The 26,584-nt window shown below is 45.4% G+C and overlaps 2 protein-coding genes and 1 non-coding gene across 3 annotated transcripts in view; 2 read left to right on the forward strand and 1 right to left on the reverse strand.

Annotated features, from left to right (window-relative positions):
- The window catches only part of RTF2 (replication termination factor 2), a 44,816-nt gene extending 25,961 nt beyond the window's left edge, over positions 1-18,855 (forward strand). Inside the window, exons 6-9 of the mRNA XM_053573457.1 lie at positions 13,368-13,481; positions 16,797-16,851; positions 16,975-17,070; positions 18,067-18,855. Coding sequence (XP_053429432.1) covers positions 13,368-13,481; positions 16,797-16,851; positions 16,975-17,070; positions 18,067-18,245 — 444 coding nt within the window. The 3' untranslated portion in view covers positions 18,246-18,855. The remainder of the gene's footprint in view (positions 1-13,367; positions 13,482-16,796; positions 16,852-16,974; positions 17,071-18,066) is intronic.
- On the reverse strand, positions 6,795-6,848 carry LOC128574416 (small nucleolar RNA U54). The gene has a single exon (XR_008376776.1). It is a non-coding gene; the product is annotated as a small nucleolar RNA U54 (small nucleolar RNA).
- A 4,294-nt stretch (positions 18,856-23,149) lies between the features above and the next one.
- On the forward strand, positions 23,150-24,855 carry FAM209A (family with sequence similarity 209 member A). Its single transcript, XM_053573769.1, has 2 exons — positions 23,150-23,398; positions 24,589-24,855. The coding sequence occupies exons 1-2, from the start codon at positions 23,150-23,152 to the stop codon at positions 24,853-24,855; spliced, it is 516 nt and encodes a 171-aa protein (XP_053429744.1).
- The last annotated feature ends 1,729 nt before the right edge of the window (positions 24,856-26,584 follow it).

Genomic DNA, 26,584 nt, shown 5'->3' on the forward strand with positions numbered 1-26,584 from the left:
CACACTTGGTATAGCTAGATGTTTTCATTTTAACCTTTTTAATAAGTGTGTAATTCCTGTGGTTTTCTTTTGCATTTCCCTGATGACTAATGATGTTGAGTGTTACTTTCACATGTTAATGTTTTTATCCAGGCAGATTACAGTAAGGCGTCGGCCCCATATACCGAGGGTGGCGGGTTCAAACCCGGCCCCGACTGAACTGCAAACCAAAAAATAGCTGGGCGGGCGCCTATAGTCCCAGCTACTCAGGAGGCTGAGGCAAGAGAATCGCTTAAGCCCAGGAGTTGGAGGTTGCTGTGAGCCGTGTGACGCCACGGCACTCTACCGAGGGCCATAAAGTGAGACTCTGTCTCTACAAAAAAGAAAACTCGAACATTCACTTTGGATACATACTGTCCTGTTCTGCATTATTCAAAGTTCACTTTATGCCATCATTCTGTGTTATGTTATGAGACTAAATCTTCCCAACAAAGGAAGTGACAAATTAAGAAACGTTTTGTGATTATAAACTTAACCTGTTGAAATAAGTTTATGAATTGTTTTGGGGAAAGAAGTCAGAGATTGAAAGCAAGATACCGTGATAATGTCATTTGATAATAATGTAGTTGTCTATATCGAGCTCTACAGAGAGCCATGAATAGATACAGCAGTAGCAAAGTGAGCCAGGTCTTTCACTAATTAATTATTGGTGTATGCAAAGATCATCCTTTGGAATTTAAGGAAGAAAATTGGTCAGGTGAAACACCAGGCTTTCTACTGTTAGGAAGTATTTTTTTCCTTGTTATGAATCTTGGCTCACAGTTCCATAGCAAGTTGCATTCTTACTTCCTACTAATAAAAACCTGTGTACTTTTGACTGAAGTTTGAGCTCAGATTTGACATTGGTCTCTTAACTTTCCATGTCGTTTTTACAAATGCTATTTGGATAAAGCATCAACCAGGCAGCATTTTTTTTTTTTTTTTTTTTGTTTTTTGAGACAGTCTTACTATGTCACCCTTGGTAAAGTGCCGTGGCATCGCAACTTCCAACTCTTGGGCTTAAGAGATTCTCTTGCCTCAGCCTCCCAAGTAGCTGGGACTACAGGCGCCCGCCACAACACCCAGCTATTTTTTGTTGCAGTTGTCATTGTTGTTTAGCTGGCCCGGGCTGGGTTTGAATCTGCCACCCTAGGTGTATGTGGCTGGCACCATAACGACTGTGCTATGGGCACCGAGCCAACCAGGCAGCATTTTGAGTTATCCCTGTGTTCTTAAACTATTAACTAACAAAAACTATAATGTTTATTGTGGACTTGGTATTTTTATTTTTGAGACTAGAATCTCACCTCTGTCACCCTGGGTAGAGTACTATGGCATCATAGCTCACAGCAACCTCAAACTCCTGGGCTCAAGTGATCCTCTTCTCTCAGTCTCCCAAATAGCTAGAACTATAGGCATGTGCCATAGCACGTAGCTAATTTTTCCATTTTTAGCAGAGACAGGGTCTTGCTCTTACTTAGACTAGTCTAAAACTCCTGAGCTCAAGCAATCTACCTGCCTAGGCCTCCCAGAGTGTTAGGATTATAGGTGTGAGCCGCCATGCCCGGCCCAATTGTGGATTTTTTAAATGTTGTATTTATTTTCATTGTACAGGTTTTTCTACCCATCATCCTTCAAAAATAAAAAGCTGACACTGCCCAAATGTGCAAGGTGACAGTGTTTGACATTTACACAAGTTTATAAATGTTTGCTTGCCCTGAACGTCAAACTGTATGGTCTAATTTTAAAGACATTCTTACAAATTTCATAATGCTTACCTTTATAAACATAAAATCTTCTTTACGATTTACATGTTTTTTTTTTTTTTTTTTTTTTTTTTGGCTGGGGCTGGGTTTGAACCCGCCACCTCCAGCATATGGGACCGGCACCCTACTCCTTGAGCCACAGGTGCCGCCCAGGATTTACATGTTTTATATATGGTTCCTAAAATAATCAAAACCATCATAAAAATAGAAATTGAATAGGAAATACCTTCTTAAAATGAAAGTAAAACTTTTTACTACTTTTCAGAATTTTGATTAAAAGTTAACCATATACCATATTTTGTTATGTCTTCTCCTGTGTTACAGTGTAGGAAGGAGGGTCTGAGATTTCTTGTTGTCTTTTTTGTGTGTTTTCCAGCTAATTGTCAAGGTTAAGCATTCTTTTCCTATCACAGAAATATCCCTGTCAGTGACAAATGACAGAGCCCAGGGGGTTGAGTGTTTTCAGTAATTTATAACAATTAAAGGAGGGCAAGTCTCAGGGGCAGCCTACTGTCCTTCCAGGTAACACCGTGCTAAGTGTTTTCCCTCCCTTACTGAGAGGCAGGTACATGGCCAGTTTGTTAACCTGTCGCTTCCTACCTCAGCTCTATCATGTTTACCTTGAAATTTGTTTGTTTCTTTTGCTCTGTCTCACTATGTCGCCCTAGATAGAATGCCATGGCGTTATAACTCACAGCAACCTCAAACTCTTGGGCTCAAGCGATTCTCTTGCCTCAGCCTCCCAAGTAGCTTGGGACTACAGGCGCCCACCACAGCACCCAGCTCTTTTTTGGTTATCGTTGTCATTGTCATTTGGCAGGCCCGGGCTGGGTTCAAACCCGCCAGCTCTGGTGTTTGTGGCTGCAACCCTAGCTGCTGAGCTACAAGCACCAAGCCTACCTTGAAATTTTGACATGGATGCCTGCCGAGCTGGGGTCTGGGGGAGGAACTTACAGCCTTGGGGCCCCATGTGTAGCCTTTGGGATCCTTGAGTGTAGCCTTTTGACTGAATCCAAATTTTATAGAACAAATCCTTTTAATACATAAAGGCTTCTCTGGTCATTGTTTCAACACTAACATTTTCTTTGGGGACCTCACTGCTCTTGCATATAAATAATTCCTGCTATCTCAGCATAACATCTAATGCAGTGGTTCTCAGCCTGTGGGTCATGACCCACAGGAACTGTATTAAAGGGCCACAGCATTAGGAAGGTTGATCTAGTACGTAATAAGAAAATTCCCAGAAGAATAAACATTTTTTTTTTTGTAGAGACAGAGTCTTATTCTATTACCCTCGGTAGAGTACTGTGGCATCACAGCTCATAGCAACCTCTAACTCCTGGGCTTAGGTGATTCTCTTGCCTCAGCCTCCTGAGTAGCTGGGACTACAGGCACCCACCACAAGGCCTGGCTGTTTTTTTGTTGAAGTTTGGCCAGGGCCAGATTTGAACCCACCGCCCTCAGTATATGGGGCCAGAGCCCTACTCACTGAGCCACAGGTGCCCACCCAGAAGAATAAACTTTTTACAATGAATACTATTTTCGGTTTTGTAAACATTTCCTAGCAATTCTTGGTGAGCTTTTGTTTCTATATTGTGAAGTCATCTTTTTGGCCATAATTTACTAAGCATGTGACTTTCTATTCCTATTTTTTTTTCTAAGTGTGGGGAATATGCAGCTTAGGAAAAAAAGTTCAATCTTACAATTTTTCAAACCATTTTTTTCTCTATGGAAAGTTATTTAAAATGTTTATTTTAGAGGCGGCACCTGTGGCTTAGTGGGTAGGGTGCTGGCCCCATACACCCAGGGTGGCGGGTTCGAACCTGCCCCCAGCCAAACTGCAACAATAAAATAGCCAGGCGTTGTGGCAGGCGCCTGTAGTCCCAGCTACTCGGGAGGCTGAGGCAAGAGAATCACCTAAGCCCAGGAGTTGGAGGTTGCTGTGAGCTGTGATGCCACAGCACTCTACCGAGGGCAATAAAATAAGAACTCTGTCTCTAAAAAAAAAAAAAATAATAACAATAATTTATTTTAAAGGCTTTAGAAAGAGTGGCTGTTTTCATATATCGTGGAGCAGATATGCAAGTTCTTTATCTAGAACAGACCCATTTTTGCCATTCCAGTATCCTATTTCCTCGTGGATTATTAAATCACAAATAAGTTCTAGAATTTTGCAATTTGTGAGTGAGAATGTTCTAAGGCTTTTTCCATGTACTGTTCTCTTTAAATTATCTTTCTTAGACCTCATACTGTAATTATCTGTGAGCCCACATCTGCAGCCTTTGTGCACATCTGTAGCATTGTGAAATATTATGTGGCGTACATAGAATGAAGTAGCTTCCAACCAATGAATAGTGATTCTACTTGCCCTTGACTGGAGCTGTCAGCCAGCCAAGAGATACTGTTGGATATTTTTCGGTAAAAATAATTATCAATGTTATGGTTAAGGATGGTATTTAGCTTTTTTTCCTTTATGTAGTGCTAGAATCTGTACAGTAACAAGAATTATTTCCAATTATGGTTGTCAGAGGGGAGTTGTTTTACATTTTGTGTTTTCTTCAAGCTTAAAATACTTCCAGGGTGTTGTCTCAGAACACGTTGCTGTCCTAATCAGAGCGCAGGCCTGTGTTCTTTGTTCCTAACTTTCTCTTATTATTAATTCTACAGTCCACCTCTTTCTGCTTCCAACAAGTCTTAATAGCCCCGTAGGTTCAGTATTACATGTTACCACCAGAATTGATCATTTGAATTGATCATTGTGAATTTGTAACGTATGATGTAATTCAATTTGTTACAAAGACTTTTTAGAGGGCGTTGGTCGCTTTCCATATATACTAACTTTTTCTGAATTTTTATGCTTTTTTTTAAGGTAATTCCTGTGAATAAATAGCTAATAGGTGCACATCTTTGAAAGGGAACTAAAAGCATTTTACTGTATATTCTACAACATTACTGTTCAGAGCATAATGTAGTTTATGTATCCAGCATCAACTGTTTAGTACCCAGAGAAAGTTTTTGAGAGCTTTACTTAAAAAAAAAAAAAAAAAGAATTGATACTTATCACTGCATTTACCTTATTGGGAGCCCAACATTTAGCTTATAGGGGAAGGAAATGAGCTTTGCCTCGAGGCTGGGTGTTAAACTCACGCCTCCAGCACTGAGAGTCAGGCTGTCTTGGGTGAGCAAGTGACGAAACCTCCCTGAATCTCCCTTTTCTTGACTGCAGATGTGTGACAGTGTCAGCCCCACAGGGACACTGAGAGGAGTGCAGGAGTGGGGGACAGGAGTTTCACCCTACGCTAGCCCTGAGGAAGTGCATGGTGCCCATCAGCACTCAGTCCCTGGAGAAGTGCGACCCCCAGCCCATGAATGTTGGTGCCTGCACTTACTGTGTGCTTGTCCTAAAAGCCACTGTAGCCCCAGCAGTGAAATTTTTCCGTCTGTTCCCTGGGCTTAGAATACCGTCCAAAGCACTCTAAAAGTCACGCCCAATTAACATGCCATTCCGCAAGCCTTTGTGGTACCAAAGCACTTACCAGAAGCTTTTCCTCAGTTCTGCGGGGCTCCTGGGGAATCTGTGCCCACCTGGCCTTTCTCTCCCAGCAGCTGCTTCTCCTGCAGGCGCTCTGGCTCTGGCTCTGGCTCTGATCACATGAACAGAGTTGCTGGGCAGGTTTTGTTGCCCTTTCATCCCTAGAGAGTTTTATTCTTACTGATTCTGACCTGCAGATTTGAAAAAATAGTTGTTTGAGTGATGTAAATATATAGATAGACATATTGCCCCTCATTCCACCACTGTTACCTCGCAGTACTTCCCTGCTGGCCTTTTAATTTTTATTATTATTTTTTTATTGTTTCAGGTTAATTGAGAGTACAAAGAATTAGGTTACAGTGTTTGCATTTGTTAGGTAAAGTCCCTTGTATAATCATGCTGCTGGCCTTTTTAAAAAATACTTTAACAGGGTGGCGCCTATAGCTCAAAAGAGTAGGTCACCGGCCCCATATACCGGAGGTGGTGGGTTCAAACCCAGCCCTGGCCAAAAAAAAAAATACTTTAATAAACTAACATCCAGAGGTCCTAGGAACTGGAATATACGATTACTAGCCTGCTTTTCTTTTAACACGTAATAAGCATTTTCTACACTGTCAAAAAACACTAGAGTGGAGACTATTTCTCCCATTTTTTTTTTTGACATCTAAGTTACAAGTGATAGAAGCAAAACTTAAAGTGACTATACAGTTTGAAAGTGTTTGTGTAATAACAGTACTTGGAGAAAAAAGCAACAGCAGGAAAGCATGGGCGTTTTTCCCAGTTTCTACCTGCCGCTCATCCCCGAGAGTCAGCTGTTGGCTTTGGCAGCAGGTGTCTGCCCTTCGGTGCACGGAGGAGGGCCCACCCCCACCTCCACCCCCTGCCACTGTCATTGTGAATGAAAACCAGCTTCTTGCCCTTGTCTCAGTGACCTGTGGGGATGAGCCACTACACCCCAGTTCCCAGGGGGAGGCTAGAGCCTGCCAAGGCCAGGCACATGCCCAGAGGGAGTGGCAGCTGAGAGGGCTGTGGCCAGTCTCAAGGGCGGATTCCTAACCAGGTCCAAGCAGTTGAGGCCTTTGGGAGTGTGTGGGTTTGTTAGTAATGGAGCTTTCACATTTTTTGTTTTGTTTTTTTTTTTTTTGAGACAGAATCTCACTTTGTCACCCTTGGTAGAGAGCCGTGGCATCATAGCTCACAGCCACCTCAAACTCTTGGGCTCAAGTGATTCTCTTGCCTCAGCCTCCCAAGTAGCTGGGACTACAGGCGCCCGCCACATTGCCCGGCTATTTTTTTTTTTTTCTGAGATGGGGTCTCACTCTGGCTCAGGGTGGTCTTGAACTCCTGAGATCAAGCACTTCGCCCTCCTCGGCCTCCCAGAGTGCTAGGATTAAGGCGTGAGCCGCTGTGCCTGACCTGAGCTTTTGAATTTTTTGAGAGAAAGAACAAGATGTCTTAATTTTTGTTTTTTGAACGTCTACTGGCTCAGAATAGCAGGTAAAACTATCACAGCAGGTATCTCCTCATTGCCAGTTCTGTTTAACAGTTATAGTGAAAATAATTTTAGGCCATTTTTACTTTATTTTTTGAAGCTAAGCAACTTGTCACTTTACTTCTCTGAGTCAGCTGTGTACATTAACAAGTCAAACCCATCGCTTTTTGTCTGAGACTGTTACACTGACCCTTCTTTAGGGACTTTGTACTGGCCTGGTCAGGGTAATTCTGACCTTCCCTCTGGCTCAGTGGGTGTTTTTCAGTATCTTCAGGGGCCATGGCTGCGACAGTTCTCTGACCAACTTGCTTCTCAGCCAGAGTGGACAGGGGAGGTGGGAGCAGAGTAGGTGGCCCAGACATGCTCTGCACCTGCGTCCATGTCATCCTCAAAATGCAATAGCTCAGTTTTTAATGTGAGGGGTTACTTTCTCTCATTGGTGCTAACTCAACTTTAAAAATCCACACTTTATGGGGGCAAGACATGATTGCAAGAGGGACTTTACCTAACAATTGCAATCAGTGTAACCTGGCTTATTGTACCCTCAATGAATCCCCAACAATATAAAAAAAAAAAGTAAAAAAATAAATAAATAAAATAAAAATCAACAGTTCTGAGCACAGCACAACAGGACTATATGCGGAATAGGAGTGAAGGCCTCCACCAGTGATACCTAGAGGAAAGAGAACGCAACCCTGACACCATAGGAAGGGTGTGGGGGCAGCAAGAACCAGCAGAAGGCCGCAGCAGAGATCCCAGGGGAGGAAGGGCAAGGCCTGCCACCTGGTTCTGTTCCCGTAGACGCCTTTCCGTACCCCCTCCAGAGGGAGGCTGCAGCCCAGTCTGTCACGGGAGGGACTCCCCAGGAGCCTCCTCCTGCGAGGAAGATAAGCAGCTCCTTTTCTTCAGGGGCAGGCCCTCCTTTCATCAGTCCTCAAACCTCTCTGTGGCACCACCGTTAGAGATTTGTGGGTCAGAGGAAAGTATCTTCAGTCATGAAAATTTACCAGACCAAGCTAGAAAAGATGGTAATCTTAGCCCGAAACAATCAGTTTGGGAGACAAGAACCCAATCAGTAACCCAGCTAAGGCAAGCACTGACCAGGGTCAGCAAACATTTATCAACATCTTATGTGCTAGGAGGAACTAGAAAGTCTTTGGCAACTTTAGAAAAAGAGTACTTTCATGTCTTTTCTTGTGCTGAGAATATTTTCTATAAAAGAAATTCCAGGTACGGTATATCTGTTACTGTTCTGGTCATAATAGGACTGTTATTAAAATTATGGTTTCATTTATTTAAAGAACTTCGTTCTGCAAAGGCGGTATCTGATAGAGTAACTAAATATTTTGGTTAATAACAGTCTTTATTTGGCATATTTGCAGACATCTGTGACTATGACATTTAATCAAAAGAGTCTTTACATTCTGGATAACAGACCTGAATATCTGAGCTAAAACTATAAACTTCTTAGGAGAAACGGGTAAAAATCTTCATGATCTTAGGTTAGGCAATGACTGTTATATAAATATGACACCAAAAGCATAGTGGTGAAAGAGAAAATGGGAAGTTGGATTTCATCAAAATCAAAACTGCTTCAGAGTGATACAGGGTTCCCCTGTTCATGGTTGGACAGGGACCCTGGTTTCCTAGGCCTGGGCAATTTCCTGTAAGCCAGGCCTCTTCTGAAGTGGACCTCCTGCCATTTTGCCCAGAGATGGAGGGACTGCATTCATTTGTTAATACACTCATCCACATTGAAGTCTGCCAAGTCCTGGCCAAATGTAATTCTCAAGCCCTCCCTTTTTTATGAAACAGTATATAACCCTTAGAAAAAAGGGTTAAGGCGCCAGCCACATACACCAGGGCTGGCAGGTTCAAATCCAGCCTGGGCCTGCCAAACAACAATGACAACTACAACCAAAAAAATAGCCAGGCATTGTGGTGGGCGCCTGTAGTCCCAGCTACTTGGGAGGCTGAGGCAAGAGAATTGCTTAAGCCCAGGAGTTTGAGGTTGCTGTGAACTGTGACATCACTGTACTCTACCCAAGGCCATAGCTTGAGGCTGTGTCTCAAAAAAAAAAAAAAGAAAGAAAGAAAAATGTGTTGAAAGTGTGAAACTTCCCACTTGGGTCTTTCCCTCTGCCAGAAGCTCTAGTGCTTTTTATTCCTTCTGTATTCCTTTCTGTCTAGTAAATTCTATCTTACTACTGATCTGTGGTCTGTGAGTTCATTCTTTGAATCGCTGAGACCAAGGACCTACTGTAGAAAGAAATTCTGGCAATAAGAGGATGCCATCCAGAAAGTAAAGACACCCCATGGGATGGAAACAATACTTGTGAATCATATACCTGCTAAGGGTCTTGCTCTGGTCTGAATGTTTATGCACTACCTCCCCAAGTTCCCATGTTGAAAGCTAAGCCAGAGGGCAGTGGTGGTAAGAGGTGATTAAGCGATGAGATGGGATTTGTGCACTTACTAACAGGTGGGGAGAGCCCTTTCCCTTCCTCCTCCTCTTTTGTGTGAGGACACATGAAAGGTTCCACCCATGAGGAATGGGACCTCATCAGACACACATCTGCCGGTGCCTTGATACTGGCCTTCGCAATCTCCAGAAGTATGGGCAAGAAATTTCTATTGTTTGTAAATTGTCCAGTGTGAGGTCATTTGTCTGAAGAGACTAAGGCAGAACTTATATCCAGAATATACTGTATAAAGAACTCTTACAACTCAACATCAAAGAGACAACACAATTAAGAAACAGTCAAAGGATTTAAATAGACATTTCTCCAAAGACGATATACAGATGGAGATGGCCAATAAGCTAGTGCGAAGACTGAGGAAGAGGGGCCTGGGGAGTGTGGGATTTCTTATGGGAGTGATAAAAATGCTTCGAAATTAGATTACGGTGATGGTTGCACAGCTCTGTAAATGCACTAAAAGCCTCCAATTGTGGAGAATTTCACATTATGTAAATTATTTTTCAGTGAGTCTGGTTTTAAAAGCCATGTGTATGTGCTGGCCAAGCCTTCCTTTGTAGAGCCTGCTCTCAGCATTCTGTCCTGAGCAGTGTACTGTGAACCCAGAGATACAACGTGATTCCTCCTACTCCACCCCCTGAGAAAGGTTCAGGAGATCAGAAGTTACAGAAACCCACACTGCTCCTTTGTGAGAGTGAGAAAGCCACCTAGGAAGATGAGAGTTTAAAGAGGCCTCCTCAGGCAGGAGGGATCAGAGAAGTTTCCTAGACAAGGTGGTAACAGTAAGCTCACTTCTCTTCATTTTTATTTTTTAAAAATCCCTACCCAGGGGCAGCACCTGTGGCTCAAGGAGTAGGGCGCCGGTCCCATATGCCGGAGGTGGCGGGTTCAAACCCAGCCCCTGCCAAAAACCAAAAAAAAAAAAAAATCCCTACCCAAGGGCTGGGTATAGTGGTTCACACCTATAATCCTAGCACTCTGGGAGGCAGAGGCAGGTGGATTGCCTGAACTCAGGAGTTTGAGACCAGCCTGAGCAAGGGTGAGACCCTGTCTCTAAAAATAGAGGTGTTGTGGTGGGCAACTGTAGTCCCAGCTACTTGGGAAGCTGAGGCAAGAGGATCTCTTGAGCCCAAGAGTCAGAGGTTGCTGTGCGCTAACATGCCATGGTACTCTACCCAGGGTGACAAAGTGAGACTCAAAAAAAAAAAATCCCCACCCAACTCTTAGAGGACAGAGTCTTATTTAGCACAGGGCTTCGCACTCGCAGAGCAGAGTGAGTGAACTGAAACTTTATAGACAGCCGTGCGCACCCCACCCAAGGCCTGTCACGTTCATGTATAGAACCAACTGGACCAGTGATTCTCAACCTGTGGTTCGTGGCCCCTTTTTAACAATGAAAATACATTGTGGCATTAGGAAAATTGAGAACCACTGCCCTAGTCTGTACCTCTTCAGTTAATAATAAGGAAACCAATACTGAAAATGAATTTACTTTTTTTAGAAAAAGGCTCTTCCTCTGTTGCCCAGGCTGGAGTGCATTGGCACATAGCTCACTGCAGCCTCAAACTCCTGGGCTCAAGCATTCCTCCTGTCTCAGCCTCCCAAGTATCTGGGACTGCAAGCATGGACCACTACACTTGGCTAATTTTTCTTACTTTTTTTAGAGACGGGGGTCTCTGTGTTGCTGAGACTTGTCTTGAACTTCTGGCCTTAACCATTGCTCTTTCCTCGGCTTCCCAAACCTTGGGAAGGCACACTTGGCCTACTTGAAATAAAAACTGTTAAGTTTAAGGTGTACAACGTGACCTTGTGATGAACATGCTGGTAATGAAGTGACTTCTGTAGCCAAGCAAGTGAGCATGTCCGTCTCCTCATGTGACCACTTTTGTGTGCGTGTGTAAGAACGCCTGAAATCTTGCACATTTCCAGCATTAACACGATCATTAATTGCAGTCCTTGAGCTGTGCACCAGATCCCTGGACTTACTCATCCTGTGCAACTGCCACTTTGTGACCTTTGACCAACATCTGCCCTGTTGCTTCTTGTTTCTATGTGTTTGTTTGTTTGGGGTTTTTTTGAGACAGAGTCTGACTCTGTCACCCTGGGTAGAGTGCCATGGTATCATAGCTCACAACCTCAAACTCCTGGACTGAAATGATTCTCTTCCCTCAGCCTCCCGAGTAGCTGGGACTACAGGCACCCGCCACAACGCCCGGCTATTTTTAGAGATGAGGTTTCACTCTGGCTCAGGTTGGTCTTGAGCCTGTGAACTCAGATAATCCACCCACCTCAGCCTCCCAGAGTGCTAGGATTATAGGCGTGAGCCACCACGCCCCACATGTTTGGTTTTTTTAGGAGCCACACACGAGTGAAATCACGCAGCATTTTGGTGTCTGGCGGGTTTCACTTACCGTTGTGTCCTCAAGGTTCATTATACTGTCACAACTGGCAGGATCTCCTTCCTACAGGCTGAATGATATTCCATTTATATATAAACTATATTTCTTTATCTATTCATCTATGGACAGTTGTTTCTATAGAGTTAACTTTTTACAAAGAAGGCATGGGAAACCGTGGAGCGGTTCTCACTGGGGTATGGTCCAGATTGAAGCTGGTGGTTGGAGAGGCTGAGTGACCCGGGCAGGGCTAAGCCTTCTGCTCCTGCGCTGGGACAGGTGTTCAGACCCTTCTCTGTCTTTGTCTTTTTCTTTCTCAGGGAGGGGTTATAAAGAGTTCTTACATGAATGCAAGCAGGCTCTGTAAATTAATAATGTGAATGTGCGGCATATATTTCCTCTCAGCCTTTAGCATGTATGTATGTATGTATGTGTATATATATTTATTTTTGTTGTGACTTTGTCATGTAAAAGTTCATAATTTTTACACAGTAAAGCTTATTGACCTTTAAGGCTTCTACTATCCCTGTGTAGCTTTAAATGACATTTCTTACCCTGTAAATTATTCTCTTAAATTTTCCTCTTTAATATTTAGGTGTTTATGGTTCTAATCCAGGGTCTCTCACCCTCAGCCCTAGTGGCATTTTGGACTGGGTAACTGAAGTGGAGGTGTCCTGGGCACTGTGAGGTGTTTAGCAGCCTCTGCCTACCACAAGTACCAGCTCAGTCACGAGGTCTGCCCCTTGCTGCCACTGGGTGTGCACGGGGCACATTTCTGCACCTGCTGCTTCTGGGTGTGCACGGGGCGCATTTCTGCCACTGTGCTGTTGTCCCGGTGGTCGAGATCTGCTCACAGTCTTGATCTGCTGGGTTTTTCAGGGGTCCCCAAGGCCAGCCTTATGCTTGGGGGTTTTCTAGGACTTAGGCTCTGGTCGTATTCTCAGCTGGGGCTCATCTCAGCAGTTGTGGTAAGGATCTACACCCAAGTGCTAAGGGAAAAGACCAGGCAGTAGAGTCTGGAAGAATCCACCTGAGGCTTCCACATGTGCTCTCTCTCCTGGAGGGGTCATACAGAATGTACCAACATGTGTGTGCTGTTTCTGCTTAAGGGAAGCCAGTAAACTCAGTGCCCCCATTTTTTTTTTTTTTCCTCTAGAGGCTGGTTACGTATCCCCTGCCTAGCACCTGCCAAAATTCCAGGCTCCCAGAAGGAAAGTAGGTGTTAGCATAAACCAAATTGTTTATGCAGTGAGCCATGCTTTATTTATCAGTTAATGGTGAGAGCCCTCCCAAAATCCAGATTCCCAGACACCAGTCAGAGGTGCCTGGTGCAAGCAAGCTTTTTTTTTGGCCGGGGCTAGGTTTGAGCCCGCCACCTCCGACATATGGGACCAGTGCCCTACTCCTTGAGCCACAGGCGCCGCCACAAGCAAGCTTTTTCAAAGGTGGCGCTCTCGGGCCTGCTATGCTGACACTTTGCTGTGCACAGTGACTTCCTTGACCAGGGCTTTGACCTGAAAGCTGGCTAAGGCAAGATGCAGACAGGAACGCAATAGATATGTAACAAGAAAAAAAAAAAAGGAAACGTAACAATAATTTGAGGGCTGATGCGTGGGGCTAGGAGTGGACTGACGGTGGCTTCCCTCTGCATGGTCACAGAATCTGTCTTCTCTTGGGCCTCTGCAGTGTGGAGCTGCCTTCCAGGGGGATGACATCATTGTGCTCAATGGCACCAAGGAGGACGTGGAAGTGCTGAAGAGAAGGATGGAGGAGGGACGGCTGCGGGCAAAGCTGGAAAAGGTAACAGGAGTCTTTGCTTCTGCCCCTCCCCTTGCAAGCATCAATGGTGAAAGTAGAGTCTTCAGGCTCCGCCCCGCCTCTGTCCCAGAGCAATTGGAAAGCACCAGCTGCACGCTACTGGCAGCCACTTAGGCGTTTGCAGTGATCAAGGTGATTTTTATAACCTAGAAAGGCCTGGGCTCTGGGGCAGATTCCTGTCATGGCACAGTGGTTCTGCCTTCGCGCTCAGCTTCCCTGTCCATAGTACTGGAAGTGAAGTGGGCGATAACAGTGTCTGGGTAGTACCCAGGCTGTCTGGAGCGGCCAAAGGCTCAGGCTCCTGCAGTGCTGACGCAGAGCATGGCCTAGGGCACTCTTGGGGGAAGACAGCTCAACACTTGCTGTCTCTGTCACCAATTTTAAATGAGTACATAGTTTCAGTAACATGTAAGACAAGGGAAACGTCACCATCATCCCAGAAAATCTAAACACATGTACTGCCCAGATTGAATGTGCACAAGAGTCGCCCAACAGTCTGGGTTTGACAGGCCTGGGGGCCCTGGGAGCCTGCATTTCCCACCCACTCCCCGGGCATACAGATGCAGCCCCTTGAGCTGAGTAGCCTTCCACAGAGGGAACCCTTCTGCTGGAGGGGCCGGGGGTCTGGTCTCTCCAGAAGGAGCCAGTGACAACAGACATCGCTGGTGGTGATGGCTGAAGCTCTGGTAAAAGTGTGAACATTAAGCCTTTGATTTGTGGTCTGGGTTTGGAGCCACATTCCAGAAGCAATGGAAGGCATTGCTCCATGATACGACATAAGGAACTGGCTCACAGCAATGTAACGGCTGTGAGTCGCTCAGTGGATCTAGCAGTAGCTGTTATCATAAGGCATAGTGTTTCCAGATGATAGCTGTGTAATGCAGGGCTTTTGTTAAGGGCAAAGTTTTCATTCTTTAAAAAAAAAACAAAACGTTAAGGTCCGGGTAAACTTGGGAGAAAATTTTATGATCAGAACTAAGACAAAAGAATGCTTAAAATATTAGAAAATTAGTTTCAATATCCTGAGCACATAAAATTTTGAAAACGAAAATACCCTCCCTTTACAAAATGGGTGAGCATTTTCCAGTGTCAGTCTAAGGTGAGAGTGATACTATAATTTAAGGTTTTTCAAAGGTTTGGGTTTTTTTTTATTATTATAATCGAAGAAGAGACAAGATAGGCTTGGCACCCATAGCAGTGGTTATGGCACCAGCCACATGCACCAAGGCTGGTGGGTTTGAGCCCGGCCCAGGCTAGCTAAACAATAGTGACAATTGCAATAAGAAAATAGCCGGGTGTTGTAACAGGCACCTGTAGGCCCAGCTACTTGGGAGGCTGAGGCAAGAGAATTGCTTAAGCCCAAGAGTTGGAGGTTGCTGTGAGCTGTGATGCCACGACACTCTACCAAGAGCAGCGTAATGAGACTCTCAAAAAAAAAAAAAAAAAAAAGAGGAGACAGGACCATATCACCGTGAAATAATATATAATTCATGGTTGTGAGGTTCTGATCTGGAATGATCAGAAAGATCCCAATTCATTTGCGTTTACTCCTTTTATAATTTTACTTGGGTTGAAAATCATGCATGTATGTGGTTCTGTAGAACAAGGAATTGTGTCCAATCTTTGTAAACAAGTGCCAGTACACATGTGCTGTGGAGCAGTTTTATAAGATGTTAACATTCAAGAGAGATGAGAGCCACTTCAGTGCTGCATTAGGTTAAAAAGCAAACACACGTAAGTGTGTTAACTCAAAGTTGATTTTTTAAATTAACTACAGTTTCATTATTGTAAGAGCAAAAATGAAGCTTTTGGAGATTTTCATAAGGCCTTCAACCATTTTGCTTTAGTGAGTTTTCACAGACTTCCTGCCAAGTGGTTCAAAGCCCAGTGGAACTCAGATGCCCCTCTCTGCAGACCTCTCACTGGAGCTTCTGGGAGTGCAGCTTAGATACTGCTACCAGGAAACCAAAATATTTCCCAAATACGCGCAGCGTGAAGCTGGAAACAGGACACATTTCCTCTGACTCCTTTCTGTGGGTGCTTTTCAGATAACCTCAGCTCGAAGGGAGGGCTGAGAAATTAACAGTTGTTTGAAGGACTATCAGCTTTCGCAGATCCAAGTGCATGCATTTTATGTGTGAAACGAACAGACGGTTTTTGTTGTGCACACAGTTATAACTCACATGGCATTTCTTTTTTTTTTTTTTTTTTTTTGTAGAGACAGAGTCTCACTTTATGGCCCTCAGTAGAGTGCCGTGGCCTCACACAGCTCACAGCAACCTCCAACTCCTGGGCTTAAGCGATTCTCTTGCCTCAGCCTCCCGAGCAGCTGGACTACAGGCGCCCGCCACAACGCCCGGCTATTTTTTGGTTGCAGTTTGGCCGGGGCCGGGTTTGAACCCACCACCCTCAGTATATGGGGCCGGAGCCTTACCAACTAAGCCACAGGCACCGCCCCTCACATGGCATTTCTATGTTGCAAGTTCAAGTCCGTGGCCTGAGGAGCTCTGTTTTTCAGTGTTCTCTGGTTTGGGCCCTCCTGAAGTAATTAGGCTGTGTGTCTTCAGCGCCACCTTTTGGATATTTAGGAAACTGACCTTAAAGTAAATTGAACGTAGTCCTGTATGGAGTGGGTTCTAACAGTTGTGTAGTGTTAGAATGGTTAGTTGATTTTTTTAATTCTATCTGACTAAAATATCTATTACAAGTAACAAATTCTATTACAAGTAACAGATTCTATTCTAGTACTTGAATCTGACAAAAATAATGCAGAGTTTAAACAGCTAGCTAAAGTGTCTTTAGTATAAGTCTCAAGCACTTACAGTTAAATAAACAAATATCAAAGCATTTGGACAGCTTTGAGAAAGAGTTGCTAGAACAGGTTAAGATTTAACTGGTGCTTACGCTGGCTGGACTCCACATGCTCTCACATACTCCATGTGATTACCCATTTAACTGCTTGTGTGTGCAGGCAGTCACCATTGACATTGACCACTGTTCCAAGATTTGCCATCTTCGTAAAAATTTCTGAGAATGTGATTTTTGGAATGCTCTTATAAAATTAAGCAAGATCTATTACAGATACATTGTGTGGGACAACACAGTGTCATGAAACGTATTCAGACGATTAAGGTTTAGAATTTAGGGGATATTAAGTGTTCTCCAGCAAGAGCACCTGCCTTACACAAGCTGTGTCTCATTAGCCTGTCCGACAGGTCCCAGGACAGGGCCAGCCACACGGAGACTAACGTGTAGTGAATCTGAGCACAGCCTTCAATGTCCTCTTTCTTTTTACAGAAAACAAAGAAACCCAAAGCAGCAGAGTCTGTTTCAAAACCCGATGTCCTTGAAGGTAAGATGTTATAAGAGGTCCTTAGTTTAGCAAAATGTGGCTGTAGGACTGTTTCCTAAATAAGTTTCATGCTTTGGTTTGGTTTGGTTTGGTTTTTGTTTGCTTACTTGGTTTCTTTTACAGAAGCCCCAGGGCCATCAAAGGTTAAGACAGGGAAGCCTGAAGAAACCGGCCTTGATTCTAGAGAGAAGAAAACCAGCTCAGCTCCCAGAAACACAGGTGTGTCCCAGAGCAACAGTGGCAGTTCAAAAAGCTGGAAACCCAGAGGTCGAGTCCTGATTTCACTGGAGTGAGGGGAAGGGAAAACTCAAGCTTGTCCTAAGCTGTGTCTGTAGACATCCATTGCACTCTCTCCAGGGTCACCAGGAAATATTTATCACACCCCTTCATTGGAGCCCTGGTAGGATTGACGCGGTCTGGGCACAACTGCTGATAGTTCATTTTCCCGTTGAGTAACCACCTGGTGCCAAGTGTAAGACACTTCACAGAAAACTGGCTTGGGGATTGGGCAGGAAGAGTCCCAGCATCACTGCTGTTGGGGTTTTCATGGGCTGCACACGTGCCTCTCAGAGTCCCTTCTCTCCACCAAGAGTCACAGTTTCTCCTGAAACTCAACTATATTTAACTCAAGAAAAATAGCATTTATTTCATAAAAAGAAAGACAGATTCATTAGTTTAAAAAATGTGTGATCTGGACTTGTGTTATAAATAGCATCCACAGTGGCTGATGGCTGTGGTCCTGACGCCGGGGCGTGGGGGGTGTCACTCAGGCCTCCTGTGCCTGTTTCCTCCCCATAAAGTAGACCCACCTCGTGAGGACAGTCTGATTTTAGCCATTCTCAGTGCTGGGTCCCCAGCACAGAGCGAGGAGTGGGTGGTAGGATATTAAATGACAGCATTCAGGGTTGGGCTATACAGGCGGTCCCTGGTTATGAGCTAGATAGGTTCTGAAGGTTTGTTCTTAAGTGGAATTTGTAAGTTGGAACTTGTAATAGTCTGTGTTCAGTCAAGTGCAAGTCACACATCAGTTGGATGTTTGTAACTCAGAATTTGCTTTAATAGGTAAGTGTGAGCTGTATGTAAGTTCGGGGCCTGCCTGTACTTCAGCAAGCAGAACGGCTGGGCACAGCACTGACGTGCTTCCCTTATGAGCACGTGATGTTTGGAATGATCTTTAGTCCCATCCCCAAAGATTTTGGCTTTTCTCTTTTCCAGCAACAAATGAGAGCTCTGTCGGAAAAGCTGGGAAGCCCCCATGTGTGGCCATGAAGAGGTCCATTGCTGACAGTGACGAATCGGAAGCCTACAAGTCCCTCTTCACGACCCACAGCTCGGCCAAGCGCTCCAAGGAGGAGTCGGCCCACTGGGTCACCCACACGTCCTACTGCTTCTGAAGCCCGCACCCACTCTCCCTCCCAGAAGACGCTTGCTAGTCTCCTGTAGGCCGATCCTTGTGCTCCTCTAATCGTAGCCTGTATTCTCTGTGTTGCTCCCCTTGCATGGTGTCATAAAGTTGTCCCCACCAACCCTGGAGCTGGTGTGGTCACTCTTGCTATGAGACACATGGGTTCTAGGGGGCCGTGGTGGGTGGCTGCAGAGTGACTGTCCCCTTCACCTGTGGGCCTAAGTTCATAATCGGCAGGGCCTGGATCTTTCCTCGGCCAGAAAGTCACGTTGGCTGCACTTCTCACGCTTGCAATCATGAGAGATGCCAGTTTTCTTCTGGGTTTGTGATTGGTTCATTCTGACTAAAATTCTAATGATTGTGCTGCCAGCAGGAAATTAAGTAGGGTGAGTGAAGCTGAGCATTAGAAAAGACGAATTTCAGATGCACTCTGTCTCCTGTGGGCTCTGAGGGCCTGTCCTCTGCTCCCGCCTTGCAGGAAGCTGGGAGCCCTTCGAGTCTAGGACTCAGGGGACCCCCTGCCTCTTCATCTGGAAGTCAGCAGAGACTGGGTGGGTTCCTGATGACGTGGTACCACAATAAAGCCGGCCTGCCTTTTCTCTCATCTGTCTGTACTTCTTTCTCTGCCTTCCTCTCATGGCCTTGGTAAGAGCGGTGTGGCCTTCACATGGATGGAGATAGGGTCACCCCACCAAGCGTTGGGCCTTCCATCTTTTCTACCCTCCGCAAAGGAAAAAAGAGGAGTCGTACATAGAAATGGTGCGTTTTCTCCATCCATAAAGTGTCTGGACGTCAATAGTTTCTGAAACTTCTCAGGAGAATGCTGCTGATGGACAAGAGCCCCTGGGCCTCAACACTGCTAGAAAGTGCTAGAATGGACCTGGAGCTTCTATCGAGACAATTCTCTATACTGGACCTCAAGGTCCTGGGCTTCCTTCAGGGGGAGGAAGGCAGGAGGGAGGGAGGCGGTGAGGCAAGGTCTGTGTCCCACACAGACATGGACACAGTGGAGGGATTCCAGGGAGCTGGGGAGAACTCTGCTCTTTCTAAAGCCCTGTGTGACTCTCTGCTTCATAGTAATGGGAAGGTTTGGCCCCAAGGACGTTTTGACATTGTATAGGAGGATTTTGACCAATGTTCTCACCATCTTACAAGTGAGGTACCTGAGTTCTGCTGAATTTCGTTATGGACTTTCCTAGAATAAACTTAAATTATCTATTTTATTTTCTTAATTAATTTTCTATACAGCCCAGTTAAACCATTTTCTAGTTTTCTAGGTATTTTCCTTTCTTCCTTTTGTTAAATTATTTTCATAGCAATCAGTTCCTTTTTGATTGGTTACAATTTTTGTAATCATAATTCATTCTTACCTATTTTAAGTTTACAAAGAAAACTTGACCAATCCTTTTAGTCAAAAAGTTTTAATTACTACAGCTTTTGCCATCATGAGGTGTTTTTATCATTTTAATGACCATTATATCTACCAAGTTCAATTTTCCTAATTTTAGCCTTAATCAACTTTATTTTGCATTGATTATTTTGACTGCATCCACTTTTTTTCAATAACTGAGTCACATGTCCTCAACATCAGAACTTAGGTATCCAAATTGCTCTGCTTCTGGCCTCCCTCTCTGTATCCAGGCATGTTGGGGAGGGCTCCTCTGGAGATTCCTAGACAGCCTTTGATATTTACCAAAGGCATTTGCCTCTTTGGGACTCCAACCCCACTGTACCCACCCCTGCAAGTCCTCAGCACATCACCTTCTTGTCCCCTTGGCACACCAAGGTTGGGCAGAGCCATGGCCTGAATTTCCATCAGGGCTTCCCTCAAGAGCTGAGCATGATGGGCCCCATGTCCTGGGGCTCCGCAGCAGCCCAGTGAGGCAGGGCAGTGGCCGTCCCCTGAGTTCTGCTGTCATGCTCTCCCCAGGATGTCTTGCCAGTAAATCCTCAACAGACGCGCATGTGGTGGGGGCTGCAGACGCTCCTGCACAAGCTGCTGCGGACACATTTCAGGGGCTGGGCCGGAGCAGCAAGAGGATCATCTACTTGCTTCCTGCTGCCCCCCAAGGCCACTTTTCCAAAAGCGAGGGAGCTGAGAGGATGAAGAAACTCTAAAACGTGTCTATTCTGCTTCCCACTGTCTTTTACTCCCCCAAAATGAAATTAGATTGTCACTCAACCCCACAAACCTTTTTGACCCAGAGAGAAATTTGCCTCAAAGATCTAGCACTTAACCTGCCTCTCTATGGGTCCTCTCCATCAAAAAGTGACATAGACTTTTGAACACGATGTAGAAAAAAAGGTAATTCCCAGGGTTAAATACTCGTCAATGTTTCCAAATAAAAGTCACATGTGACAGAACTTCTGGGCATTGCAGTTTGGGGCCGCTTGGGCAACTAAGCCTGTTTGCCCCTCTGGGCATCATGACACCACAAGCACCGATTGACTTAACTACAGGCTGGGTGCAGTCATGGGCCCCTCAGCTGTCACTCTGAGCAGCCAAATGGGCAGACCGGGGACAGGGATACCAAGAATGCACCTCCAGCCTGAGGTCGCAGGGTGCCCTCCAGCCCATGGTCCTGTCCAGGACCACTGCTCCCAGTGGGCAGTTAGGAGCTCTGGCTCGGGGGTCGGGCTCACGGGCTCAGGAACGGCACCTGTTTCCTCCTTAGGACCTACCTCTCTGCAGCCCTGCCTAGCGGTCAGGCAGGAAGCCCCCTCTCTCCAGCCCATGCTGAGCTCTACTCCTGGAGAGGAATCTGGGTGGCACCAGGCCCCTTTTGGTTTTCCAGAACAGTCTTATAGAATGTCCTTGTCGCTCCCGAGCTCAGCATAGTTGGAGGCACAATGAGGGTCCCCAGTAGACCCTTGATGGTTTTTTTAGATTCAGCAGCAAGTTGTACTCCGTCCTTAAGAAGACTGCTCTGCAGATGCCCCCGGGGAACAAGCCATTCCTGGTGTCCCATTAACCAAGATCTCTCATTTCGTGTCATTTAAAAACTGATGGTTTCAGATACACGTGAGTCCTAGGCTTATTCCCAGCATCGGGCTTCTTTGTCAAACAGGCTGTTCCTTCTTTCTCAGGGTCTTCACGTGGGCCCAGGTGTCACCCTCCCCTTTATCCAGCCACCTCCTAATCGTTTCTCAAGCTCTACCCAGGGGTCTTTTCTCTGGAGAATCTTCCTGCATAACCTAATTAAGAGTGGTCTCCTGGTTCTCCTCTGTAACACTCTCTGTTCTTACAGCTTTAATTAAAGTATGCCCTTAATCCCAGAACTTATCCTCTGGTAAGGTCAATGATGCTGTGAAGTGATAGGGAGGTCTGGGGCCTGCAACAAGAAGACCTCCACATGGGGACAGCTACCGCCTGGCTCCATGGGGTGGGCCCAGTGCTACCAGACCTTCCATATATATATACACATACACACACACATATATATGTATATATACACACATACATATATATGTGGGGGGGGAATTATATATGTGTGTGTGTGTGTGTGTGTGTGTATGTGTGTATATATATTTCACTCTGTTGCCCTGGGTAGGGTGCCATGGCATCATAGCTCACAAGAACCTGAAACTCGGGCGGTGCCTGTGGCTTAGTCGGTAAGGCGCCGGCCCCATATACCGAGGGTGGCGGGTTCAAACCCGGCCCCTGCCAAACTGCAACCAAAAAATAGCTGGGCGCTGTGGCAGGCGCCTGTAGTCCCAGCTGCTCGGGAGGCTGAGGCAAGAGAATCGCTTAAGCCCAGGAGTTGGAGGTTGCTGTGAGCTGTGTGAGGCCACGGCACTCTACCAAGGGCCATAAAGTGAGACTCTGTCTCTACAAAAAAAAAAAAAAAAAGAACCTGAAACTCCTGGGCTCAAGGGATTCTCTTCCTTTAGCCTCCCAAGTAGCTGAGACTACAGGCACCCACCAAAATGCCCAGGTATTTTTAGAGATGAGGTCTTGCTCTTGCTCAGGCTGGTCTCGAATCCTGAGCTCAAGCAATCTACCCATCTCAGCCTCCCAGAGTGCTAGCACTACAGGCTCAAGCCACCACGCCCCTCCCAGACCTTCCACATTTTTAAGGGAAGCCAGAAATCTGGAGTTTTTAAATGTTTCAATATGTACAATATTTTTAGAAAGAATGTAGGGGGCGGTGCCTGTGGCTCAGTGGATGGGACGCCAGCCCCATATACTGAGGTGGCAGTTTCAAACCCGGCCCTGGCCAAACTGCAACAAAAAAATAGCCAGGCATTGTGAGGGACACCTGTAGTCCCAGCTACTCGGGAGGCTGAGGCAAGAGAATGGCGTGGGCCCAGAAGTTGGAGGTTGCTGTGAGCTGTGACACTACAGCACTCTACAGAGGGTGAGTGAGACTGTCCCTCTGATAAAGGGGGACTGATAAAGTGAGACTGTCTCTAAAAAAAAAAAGGAAGAAGAAGAATGTAGGCCAAACAAAATGCATGGGTGGCTCCTAGCTTGCAGCCTATGGTTTAATATCTTTTCCACTCAGCTCTCAGCTCCAGTGGGGCACACTGCACCCTCTTTCCTCTGCTCACAAGTCTAAATCAAAAAGTGAAAAACAAATAGACGATGTCCCCCTCCCCGCAGAGCCCCAGGATCAGAAGGAATATACTGGCAGGGAGACAACCTCGCCCTTCTCCATCCTCTCACAGTCTTTGGTGCCTGCTGAAAATGTCTCCATCTCCCTTTAAGTCCTCGTCCCAGGCTAGCACTATGGACCTCATTATCCTGTACCCAGAAGTCATCACAATGGCAGGTGGCCTCCAGCACAGTGCCCTCTGTGACATCACCAACGGCCTAACACTAGGTGCCCATCTCCCAGTTGCGAGGGCAAGCAAACCCACCATGAGCAATTTCCTCCCCCACCTCTGCCCACCATGCGGACGCTGAAATGGTTCTTGTTTTTGCCCCTGTGCTTCTGCTGTGGTTATACCTTCATGTTTTCCTCCCTGAGAGAGAAAGCCAAAGAGCCCCAGGGGAAAGTGCCTTGCGGGGGTCATTTTCGGATTCGGCAGAATCTACCAGAGCATGCCCAGGGCTGGCTCGGGAGCAAGTGGCTCTGGCTTTTTTTTGTCGCTATGTTGTATGTGATACTGAAGTTTCGAGGAGATAGTGAGAAGAAAAAGGTAAGGATTTTTAATAAGTAAGGTTTTTCTGTACAACACATCGCTGCAATCTCAGAGAAACCAGGTGTTTGGGTTAGTTAGGCAGGGCTGTTAAATGTGATGAGTTTGAATGGAAAATACATACCTCATGGTTCTGGGCAAAGGTTGGCAAATTTGCTTCTATCCTCAGTGAAGACAATAGTCCCCAGATCCACAGAGATTGGGACAAACAGTTGAAAATGACCTTCTGCTTATTTATTGGCTCGCATTTCTTCCTGTTAAGAGAATTTTTTCAAATTGAGAACAGAGTCAAGAAATTATTTTGTGTTTTAAAGGGTCAAAATTATTTAGAGAACAAGATTCACTGTCCCCTGATTTTTAAAGTTGTCCTAGTGTTTGACTTATTACAAATTTTGGAACTTTATGGAAATGGCATCATTATCCCAACAAAATATGAGTCCTATACTAAAGGGCTAAAGGTGAAACATAGTAACAACTGGCCAAAATGACTAAACAATTCTTTCAGTTCGCAGGGGAAAGGGAAAGAAATACTACAACGTGTTCTCTATTAGATCCAACACTTTGTGATAGGGTGCCCAAACTGACTAGATCATGGCTTGGCAAACTTTCCCTGCAAAGGGCCAGATAGTAAATATTTTCAGCCTTGTGAGCCATGCGGTCTTTGTTGCAGCTGCTTAACTCAGCTGTTGTAGGATGAAAGCAGCCATAGCAGCGCAGGAACCAGTATGGTCGTGTTCCAATAAAGCTTTATTTACAATAACAAGTGGTGGGCCAGATTATAGTTTGCCAATGCCCGGACTAGAGCAATGTAAAAACATCTTCTCTTAGATGAGCCCAGTTCTCTTGGAACTGTGTCAAACCCAGCAGTCAGGCTCGGCGTCTGTAGCTCAAGCAGCTAAGGTGCCAACCACATACACCAGAGCTGGCGGGTTGGAATCCAGCCCAGGCCTGCCAAACAACAATGACAACTACAACCAAAAAATACCCGGGCATTGTGGCAGGTGCTTGTAGTCCCAGCTACTTGGGAGGCTGAGGCAAGAGAATCACTTAAGCTCAGAAGTTGGAGGTTGCTGTGAGCTGTGATGCCATGGCACTCTACCCAGGGTGACAGCTTGAGGCTCCGTCTCAAAAAAAAAAAAAAAAAACCAGCAGTCAACAGTATTATTCATCTTGAATATCTTTCTTGACAGGAGCCGAGTCTTCCTCCTGGCCTTCGAGGCTGTTCATTACGCTCTCCACTAAAGAAAAATCAAAATGCTTCTCCCAGCAAAGACTATGCCTTCAATACCTTAACCCAGCTCGAGATGGATCTTGTGAAATTTGTGTCCAAGGTGCGGAATCTTAAAGTCGCTATGGCAACTGGCAGTAACCTCAGGCTTCAAAGCGCAGAGGTACCTGCAGATCCACAAAATAATATTACAATATATGAGATTTGGGGAGAAGAAGACTCGGAGTGAATGGATTTGTGTCAAAGTAGGAGAGTGAAAAGTTTGAGTGTTGACAAACAGTCTGCAAACTTAATAAAACTATTCTGAAGAAAGAATTCCTGCTTTTGAGACCCTTTATTTTAACTAGAAGGAAAAGATGAATGTGAGACAGTACCCATAGTAGTTTGGGTTTCTTTTTGCCTCTCAGTTCCTCTGGAGCTGCAGGTGGTGAGCAGTGTGTGGAAAGCTACACGGAGGTGCACAATGACACTCTTGGCCTTGATGCGATGGCCCCCATAGGATGAGGTGGCTACAGAAATATGGGATAAGATACTCATATCACTTTCATAGAAACCCCTGTTTTCTTTTTTGTAACATCTATCTGTGCATAATAAGGGACCGATTTTTATCTTTATATGTTACATTACAAAGGACAATTTTATAGGTTTAAAATGGTAAATTGATTCAATTAGGAGGGATATATTCTAGAATCATTTGATTTTCTTACCACTAGAAAAGTCATTTCTTGGCTCAGCGCCTGTGGCTCAAGCAGCTAAGGTGCCAGCCACATACACCTGAGCTGGCGGGTTCGAATCCAGCCTGGGCCCACCAAACAACAATGATGGCTGCAACCAAAAACTAGCCGGGCCATGTGGTGGGTGCCTGTAGTCACAGCTACTTGGGAGGTGGAAGCAGGAGAATCGCTTGAGCCCAGGAGTTGGAGGTTGCTGTGAGCTGTGATGTCACGGCACTCTACCCAGGGCGACAGCTTCAGGCTCTGTCTCAAAAAAAAGAAAGAAAATAAAAGTCATTTCGGGCAGCACCTATGGCTCAAAGGAGTAAGGTGCTGGCCCCATAGGCCAGAGATGGTGGGTTCAGACCCAGTCCCGGCCAAAAACTGCAAAAAAAAAAAGTTATTTCTTTCATTCTATCATATGGATTTCACGTGTTGACTTTATCGTCTAGAAAACTAGTAGTTACAAAAAAAAAAAAACAAAAAACTAGCAGTTACATATGTCTATGGTTGGATTAAGAAAAAGAGAAACTGGGCCACAAGCGGCAGCTCACATCTGTAATCCCAGCACTCTGGGAGGCTGAGGCCAGTGGATTGCTTGAGCTCACGAGTTCGAGACCAGCCTGAGCAAAAAGATGAGACCCTGTCTCTACTAAAAATAGAAAAACTGAGGCAAGAGGATCGCGTGAGCTTGAGTTGGAGGTTGCTGGGAGCTATGACCCCACAGTACTCTACTCAGGGCAACAAGCTTGAGACTGTCTCCAAAAAAAAAAAAGAAACAATTCCTACTTTCAGTATCATTGGAGTTTTGGCTACAGATGGACTAACCAGGGGCTCCTAAGTCAGTTGATATGTACTTTATAGTACTTATTAAAAACACAGATATTTTGGCTTGGTAGTATGGCTGATGGAATTCAAACTCACTCAAGCCTGTAAGACTAGATTACTAACCCCTGGACCCATCTTGCCTCACCCAGACAGATCTGATGGTTATGTATATATATTTAAGACAGAGTCTCACTCTGTTGCCCAGGCTAGAGTGCTGTGGTATCAGATGCTCATGCCTCAGCCTCACGAGTAGCCGGGATTATAGGCGTGAGCTGGGTTCATAGACGTGCTTATACAGGCCCAAAGAGGGAATTTCACTGTGGGAAACCCCAGAAAGTTCCTTATCTTCACTTCAGTCAAACTTGCGTGTTCCTGACAGAGAAGTCCTGCGTGTCTCCGCCTCCCCCCCAGCCACAG

This window comes from Nycticebus coucang, chromosome 21 (assembly GCF_027406575.1).
Source record: "Nycticebus coucang isolate mNycCou1 chromosome 21, mNycCou1.pri, whole genome shotgun sequence".
Taxonomy (NCBI): domain Eukaryota; kingdom Metazoa; phylum Chordata; class Mammalia; order Primates; family Lorisidae; genus Nycticebus; species Nycticebus coucang.